The 8,482-nt window shown below is 38.2% G+C and overlaps 2 protein-coding genes across 5 annotated transcripts in view; both read left to right on the top strand.

The window, feature by feature from the left end:
- Positions 1–3: 3 nt before the first annotated feature.
- snRNP-U1-C (small ribonucleoprotein particle U1 subunit C) lies at positions 4–1,462 on the top strand. The gene has a single exon (XM_019051003.2). The coding sequence runs from the start codon at positions 149–151 to the stop codon at positions 614–616; it is 468 nt and encodes a 155-aa protein (XP_018906548.1). The 5' UTR covers positions 4–148; the 3' UTR covers positions 617–1,462.
- A 2,903-nt stretch (positions 1,463–4,365) lies between these two features.
- LOC109036597 (CCR4-NOT transcription complex subunit 4) overlaps positions 4,366–8,482 on the top strand; it is a 29,374-nt gene continuing 25,257 nt past the window's right edge. For 2 of the 4 annotated variants that reach the window (XM_019050924.2, XM_019050920.2), the window contains exons 1-2: positions 4,367–4,581; positions 7,843–7,953. In XM_019050924.2, the coding sequence (XP_018906469.2) occupies positions 7,846–7,953 (108 nt within the window). In that variant the 5' untranslated portion in view covers positions 4,367–4,581; positions 7,843–7,845. Of the gene's footprint in view, positions 4,582–4,704; positions 4,878–7,842; positions 7,954–8,482 lie in introns of those variants that run through there. The other 2 variants (XM_019050922.2, XM_019050921.2) reach the window with 2 other exon arrangements.

The following is an 8,482-nucleotide window of genomic DNA, read 5'->3' as shown; positions in this document are numbered from 1 at the left end:
TGATGTTTCAGCAGCCCAGCCGCGAGTAAGGACGTTTCTGGTTTTTCTACCTGCCCAGAGTTTTTCGTTTTTCCCGTGAATTGTGAGCATAATTACTCAGTGCATTCAACATCCTTCTTTCCGTACTTAATAGAATTTAAATCCCACAATGCCGAAATATTATTGTGACTATTGTGACACTTATCTGACCCATGATTCTCCTTCTGTCAGAACAACCCACTGTCAAGGGAGAAAACACAAAGACAATGTTAAATTTTACTATCAGAAATGGATGGAGGAGCAAGCCCAAAACTTGATCGATGCCACGACAGCGGCCTTTAAAGCAGGTAAAATTGCAACCAATCCATTTGCCAAAGGAGCAGCGATCCCACCTCCACCGAGTTTGCAAGCTGGCGGTCCAATTAGACCTCCTGTTCCTCCGCCTGGTGTACCAGGTCCTATCGTGGGTCCACCTGTGGGACCAATGGGTCCAATGATGATGCCACCAGGAGCTATGCCACCCGGAGCGATGCCACCTGGAGCGATGCCACCTGGAGCAATGCCACCAATGATGCCCCCAATGATGGGACCCATGGGTCCAATGAGACCCCCAATGATGCCACCTGTAATGAAGTAACGTGCAGATTGAAGATTTATAACATTTTATGAGTTGACTGAAACTTTGTATGTACTTACCCTTGTTCTGACAGTTCTTGTGACTCCTTTTTTGTAGGGTAACTGGCAGCGCACTAATTGCAGGGGTGCAGAAACTTCCGGACCCAGCAATCGGCCCAGTCATGTGAAGTGGGGGAACCTCCGCAAAATTGGAGAGTATCGGAGAAGCCTCTTCGTTAACAGGGAAATCATGCTTGTATTTTGTTGAAACACAGCGATGTAGCAATGAGGAAGGCTGATTATTTGGGTTATAAGTTCAGGGGAAGCGACCATATATTTACTTAAGCCAAAAATGGAGAAAGGTTAGAACTGAGAAAAGAAAAGAAGAGACGTGACTTTTGTCTCTTCTCTTCTTTCCCCAGTTCTAATGGAATTTAAGAGGAATCCTGGAACTTTCTGCACCCCTGATCAATTAGCTACTTATTAGCAGTCTTTTATTTTGTCCCTAGAGATTACGAACATTTCATGAGGTATTAGGAGTTTAAATTAGTTCGCAGGTCTCTAATCATCTGTGAAATTGAGAGGCAATTAGGAACCATAAAAAATTTTAAGTTGATTTGAGCAGTGATTCAAAATTAATCATGGGTAAGTACTGCGGTGTTGCAAGGGACGGACTAAACATAGCTATGACAACATAAATGTCTATGGTTCCTAAAAGTCACCAGGGATGAAGTAAAAGTCAGCTTCTTGTATCATCTTATGTTTCCTCTCTTCAATATGTGTATATCTCCTTAATTTAAGGTATGTTCTTTTTTCAACTTTTTTGTAAACATAAATTGAAATAAAATGTAAATTTTTAGTACATAAATTCTATTCTTTTAACATGCTGTATGAGAACTCAACAGAGATGAGAATTGCATGATTTAAAGTCTTTAATTTCCAACAGCAGCCAACATTTTTGAAAGTTTACCTGGCTTTATCGGCTAGGTAAGACAAGACATGGCCCTATGCTGCTTAACATAACGACGGTGTAAGTCGGCAATCACATAACTCGGTTTGCAACGTCGCAGACTTCCTGTCATACTTAATTCTTTGAACGGAAAACTACTCAACAGCACTTCTTTAAAACTGCCTTGATTTTTCTTCTCTGTGCGAATAAATTTCAAAGAATGATGCGGAGATTTTTAGACACTGCAAACAAGTTATGTGATTGCCGACTTACACCGTCGATATTGATTATTAATGTCTTGTCAAGCTGCATGACATAAATTTCAACAAGCAGGCCGCAGGAAATGAAATGCTTAATCTACAGATATGTAATACCTATTTACTTAGGTCTTAATTATTAGGAAAAGAGAGCCTCTTTATCTGAAATACAAGTGGTCCCATTACTGCATTCCAAATGGGTGATTTCTGTGGGGAAAAAATTTGCATCGGTAGGTATAGCCCCAAATTGACTATTCCTAAGCTACTTTAAACCAGTAGTAAAACGAGCAAAACTGTAAACTACAACGGAAAAAAAAGCACATTTTGGTTTGGAATTTGTTGAATTCCTTGCCGAATCCAATCATATTACAGGGAAACAATAGGTTGTTATTTTATGAAATAATACACAATTTTCTTTCGGTTACTTAGTTAAAATAATCCCTGAAATATTTTGAAAAAAACTAGCTCTCTTTTTTTTGAAGACAAGTAAAAGTGAAAATGGTGAAACTTCATTTGGGGGGCTTGGAGGACAAGCAGAAGCAGGGTGAGTGCAGTTTTTGCTAATACAAGAATTCAATATGTTTCAAAATTACATTAAGCCTTAAGTAGGATAGAAAGAAAGTTCAAACTTACTTTTTGATGCTTTAAACTTGGATTTTACTGTAGTGAATTTTTCACAGAATATATTGTAGAACTATATAGTTAAAGTTGAAGTCATTAAAATCTTAATTTTTTGACAAACTCAAAACTTGCACTTATTTCACTTGCCTTAATTGCAAGCCCTTCAGGTAAAAACAGTTTATCGATACATTAAGTATTTATGGAAAAATGTCCATCTAGGTAAATTGTTTTGTTTGAAAATCTATGATTTTGAGAGGAATAGCTAACCGCTCTTGGAGGGTCGCGGCTCGCGGGGGCGGGGGAATGCTTACAGTTGACCCCCATAGCCGCGTGTTCCCGTCTGCATAGGGCCGGATTAAGGGGCTGGCCATGGGCCGCGGCCCATGGCGGCAAATGTTGTAATCTTTTCAAATGTAGGTATTGAGAAAAAAATCTGATTTAGAAGAAAAATCACAAATGAGGAAAGGCGAAAAAATCTCTCATATCCTGAGAGTTAAACTATAGTAATTTCTAATTCGTTCGTCTTTCGGTGATACAAGAGACAGCGCCTTTCATCAGTCTAGTTGAGAGAGAAACCAAACACGCAATTTATTTGGCCTGGAGCGGCGCGGCGCAGTAAGCAAAAATGGCGATAACTTGAGATGGAAAGGAGAAGCCCTATCGCGCGGCGCACCGGTCAGCATGAAACACATATTAGCGCCTACAAGACTCCATGAATACTTCACGCATTGCGTCAAAAACAGTGCGGTCACTTGGTCAGCAGCGCAGCGGTCAGCGTGAAACGCATAGCGCCTACAAGACTGTAGGGATACTTCACGCATTGCGCCGAACACAGTGCGGTTGGCACGGTGGCGGAAATTAAGATCATTAGACCACATTCATGTTTATTCTTATTCATAATTTTTTCGTTCTGTCGTAATGAAAGGCATCGTCCACACAGAGATAGGTCTACGGAACTTAATTTTCGAGCAAAGTTCCGTGAACTTTTGCTAGTGTTGACAGGGCTTTCACGAAAAATGTTCCAAACGCGAGTAAACGCGTAGGTGCCCCCCCCCCCCCCTTTCATGGGTCTTATGTTTATGCCAGGTGTGAGCAGCTCAAAATAAGAGAGCACACAAGTAATTAGCCATTTCTTGGATACTTTAAACACCTCACTTAATGCCCCAGCCACTGTCGAACTTTCTGACGAAGTTTTTTCTCTGAACTTAAGAATCAGTAGGTAACCAGCGCATACTTATTCGAATCTTGTCACTTACTGCTCACAAAAATTAGGTGCGATTCTGTCACTGCTGATCTTATTTTTTTCTTTATTTAACGCATTTTATGTTTGTTCAGACTTGCACTGGATTTATATTGACCTAATCCCCTCTCCTCCCTTCGTCATCTTCATACCGAAAGTTTAGGGATTAAACTGGACATGAGCCCCTCAAAGTTCATCATATGTATAGCATAGCCCTTCGTTTCCTGTTCACTTTCCATTATTGTACAACTCTTGAAAATTAACCTTACGAATCTACGACCATAATTGCTAAAATATAGTTTGCAATAATTTGTAAGACGGGCGGTGCATAATGCAATTCTTATTTTCATGTACGTTATTCAAAGCGCCAGGTAAAGAGGTAATGGTACTTCTAAATGGTGTAATGAAGACATTCCGAAAACAAAGGGCTTTCTATAAAGTCTGAAGGAATTTTTAGTAGCTATGCAACATGCACTACACTAGTACTACTAGAGTTAAAAGCGTTGCCACACATTTGTGATCCATACGTGGCAAATGATTAGCTTATTTTTAATAGCGTAATATCTGCATTCTCTTATTTTATTCATTTTAGAAGCAATCCTCAAGATTTTACACGAAATAAAATACGGTACTCATATGTAAGGTAAGTAGAGGTTTCTTGTTTTTTTGGTATTATTTTGACCAACCGAGTTCATCTTGTTGCGCCAATACCTGCGCATGAAGTCTATTTCGTTGATCCAAAATTTCCTGGTTATATCTGTGTTGCTAAAATTTTATTCGTAAGTAAGCCGAGTGTCTCCCAGTTTCGAAACGAAGTTTTAAGTCAACAGTAATTTTTAAGTAACTCAATTTCTTTCGTGCCGTACTATTTCAGTCAACGGGTTTTCCGGTCTGTCTGCTGGAGCAAAATATTTTGTTCTGTAAGCCTAACTTCTAGCCTACGTAGACTTAAGGTTGCCATTTAACGTATTCAACTTGATTACAAACCCGTAGTTTTATTCTTGAAGGTTTTATTAGTGTCATTAGCGGTAGGTATTCCCCAAATTTGTGGGAAATAACCTCTCTCGGAACATCTTGAAGTGTCGAAGTCCGTTTCAATATTGCTACCATTCATGTACCTGAGCCTACACTTTCATTGTTTTTCTAACTGTTTTACACATTGAACGTCCAAACTTAGCACTTTCTTCTGAATCACATTTCCCTGCATCGTTCGATCGTAAGTTTCAGTTTGAGCTTTTATGATCCCTTCCATATTTTATGAGCAGTTGAGGTTAATACTTCACTAATTCAGTATCAGCTGATCACTTTGTCCAGGATTCATTGAAATAATTTTCATTCTGCCATATATTTTGCCAATAAAATTTCCTACTTCGTGATCTCTAATCATCTTACTGCTTCCACAGCATTTTGTAAGTATACTTGACTTTAAGCCTGCTTCTGGATAGGCAGTATCGGTGGTACCTTAAGTTGATACTGGCCGAAGACACAAATTAACCCTAATTACTAGAACTACCATTACTGTTACTGAATGTCCCTTATTTTGGATTTAAACAAGTACCTAGTTAAAGCCGTTCTGCTACAGTTTCATTCCTATTGCCAGTATTGGTCATTTGAAGAGACGGAATGCTCATTATTGGCTAGTACGCATGTGCCCGCCACATTGTCGCCAATCAGCAGTGAACTATGATTGAAAATTTAGAACTCACAGATGCAAGTGTCTTTATAGCCCCAAGCTGATCAAAGACAGCCAAGTTATGATTGTCAATACTATCCTAACATGCATATAGAAGTGATATGTTAAATTTGACTGCGCGTTTCAGTTAATTGGACAATGGAGATGCGTGTACAGACTGATGCTATCCTAGCTTTTCTAAATTTAGTACCTCACCAACCCTTTCTTATTCAAATTAGTGTTGAATTCTTGTCACAGCTCTTGAAAATTTACGTCAACTCACTTTATTACTACAAATTGCTAATGTGTATTGGCACTGTAGTTGAGACCTTTTAACCAACTTAATCATTTGACGGGATAAATGAAGTACTCTGTACTTGTGAAGATTAGCTGTTTTGAACAGTGCGCATCTGAATGAATAATGATGCCTGCCACACTTATCATCCCTCCGATTGACGAAGAATGCAGCTTACCTGTCATTACTGCTCTTTTAGAATGATTTTAAGATCGGCCATTTCTTCAAATTAATCCAAAGGAAGGCAAATAAGCCTCTAGCTCTTCTTCCTGAACATTAGTTCTCTCCTACTTTTCTCCAATTGCAATTGTATCTCAGACCTTGTTCAGTGCAATAGGAAATTCCTTGCCACCTTGAAACAATCTCTTAAGTCTCTTCAATGTAAGTTATGAAATTCCCAATGGATCCATGTTGGTTTGCAACTTTGCCGACTTCCTGCCATAACACTTCATACGAGATGCACGGTTCTGTAGTTTCATCATTGACATGTACATTTTCTTAGAACTTTCGCCATTTAGGTCGGCAGTGTTTACCATCTGTTTGCAAGCGACTGCTTCACAGTTGTTCAGTAGCCATCTAGGATTATTCACAGGTAGTGCTGTAGCTGGGTACTGAATACAGTCAACAACAACAGCAAAACTTGACAACTGTCCATTCATTTGACTAGAGTTCTTTGTGATGTACTTAATAAGTATATGCCATGGACAACCACAATTTTGTTGGAATAAAATTGTTGCATATAACGACAAACTACAGCCATCCTAAAAGATATTACAGTGAGGAGGGGCTAAATAGTCAATATGTAGATAGCAGGTGTGTTGTAAGATAGTTTATTTCTAATGATCGCTTCATTGCCATCAGTGGCGAATATTTTATATTCGGTAATATCGTGCAGCAGCTATACTTCCTGATTAGCCTCTTAAAATCGGTTCCTACAGCAATGCTTAGTGTATCGTCAGTCCATTTATTATAGTTTATAATGGTTACAGTCCTTGCTAATAGAGCTGGAAGCACATTTACCGTATTCATGCCAAAAGGCAATGAGTGTGTTACTGGTTTGGGCTGTCTGGTGTAGTTTAAGCAGTGTCCCAGTTGATGCAGGAATACCAGTGTTGCCAGATTGCGTGCAAAAACCTGGAGTCATTTTACTTTGTGCTAAATGGGAAGTGTGCTGAATTATCAGATCTGGCAGCAATGAGAAATACTCATCTACTCAGGGGCGGACAGACAAGCGGGAACACTAGTTAAAAACCAAGGGTGTATTTACCTCTAGGTAATGAAAGAAAAAATGAATAATTTTTCCAGAACAAGATATGAATAATTCTGGTAATCAAATGAAATCCTTTTCTCAAGTGACAAATATGCACCTTCTTAAGATAATATTTCGGTATATTCCTTCCTTAATGACATTATTTTGGGGGTAATTTATGCATCGTACAAACTTGTTCGAAAATTAAGTTAAGTAGATCAATATGGCCAAAAATGCATCCATATATTTGGTAACATCTGTTATGGTATGGAAGTTTCCAACAATAAAACGCGTACCTACTTTCATTTTTCAGGGAAGATGACATTTTTTACTGAAAATGTAGGTACTTTTTCAATTAATTTGAGTGTGTATCGATCAGTTTCAGCAACTTGACAGTTATTTGGATGGAGGGAGGGGAGAGGGAACTTGGCAATAAAGAACTTCGGCTTTAATCAGCTGTATCAAAGTATTGTGAGAAAAGGAAGGATTTGTTCTACCAAATGAAATCTATTGATGGATCTATTGGATCTCAAATTAATTGGAAGGCAGTCTAGGGGGAGACTGCTCAACACAGATGGGGTCTGTGGATCATAAACCACCTATGACCATGATACGCGGAGATGGTGCATAATGTCTGATTGAAAACTCGTCCGAGGAAGGTTGAAACCTGGAAAAAAAAAATCTGCTCTTCTATTTTACTCTAAACCTTCAAAAAAATTATGGAAGCTAGGAATAGAAAATATCTAGGAAAGGTGTTTTCCTGCAGTGGTATTTTTGAAATAATATCCAAGAATTCTCAAAACATCTTTTAGGATTTGAGGTTTTCACAAATTTCAATTAAGTATTTGATAAGAAAGAAAGACAAGAATTTCTTCTACTCACTTTATCTACACTCATTGCTAATCTCCATTATCCATTATATGCCGTATCCCATTAATAATTATTTTTAATGTTGCTTCTGGCAGGCAATGGCTCTTTTGAATCAAAGCGGAGAAGAACAGGTTGAGTGTCCATTATGCATGGAACCACTGGAAGTGGACGACTTGAATTTCTTCCCATGCACATGTGGTTACCAGGTTTGTTTTTAGAATCCCTCCAGTTCTGCATGACATTATTTTTGCAGTTAATAACTGCTCTAAAATAAATTTTTGATTTCATTTATTCTTCATTGAATCTGTTATCTTAAAATTAACAACTTAATGTCACTAATTAGCAGATTGAAACTTCGAAAATCCTGATTAGGAAAAAAAACGCATTCCTTGTTATATTTGATTGCAAGTCAACTTGCAACAGCTGTATTATATATTATATCAGAACCTATAGAGTAAAATAAGCAATGAGGTCAATCCAAATGTAACATGTACACGATAAATATTAACAGAGACTTTTCTTTCAACAGACCGTAAATTGAAAACATCGAATATGGCACTGCATGCCATGTTTTATCCCATTTTCGTTTTATTAGTTCAATGGCTTATGTATGTAATTCTTGCATTTTTTGACCCGGGTACACACTTCTGTTAACATGATGTCGATCACCGTAGCTATCAAAAGGAGGTATCCATGTCAATGTTGGGCGTTGAAACAAGGTATGAAGAATGATTT

Source organism: Bemisia tabaci, chromosome 5, assembly GCF_918797505.1.
Source record: "Bemisia tabaci chromosome 5, PGI_BMITA_v3".
Classification (NCBI taxonomy): Eukaryota; Metazoa; Arthropoda; class Insecta; order Hemiptera; family Aleyrodidae; genus Bemisia; species Bemisia tabaci.
This window is presented reverse-complemented; position numbering and strand designations above follow the sequence as displayed.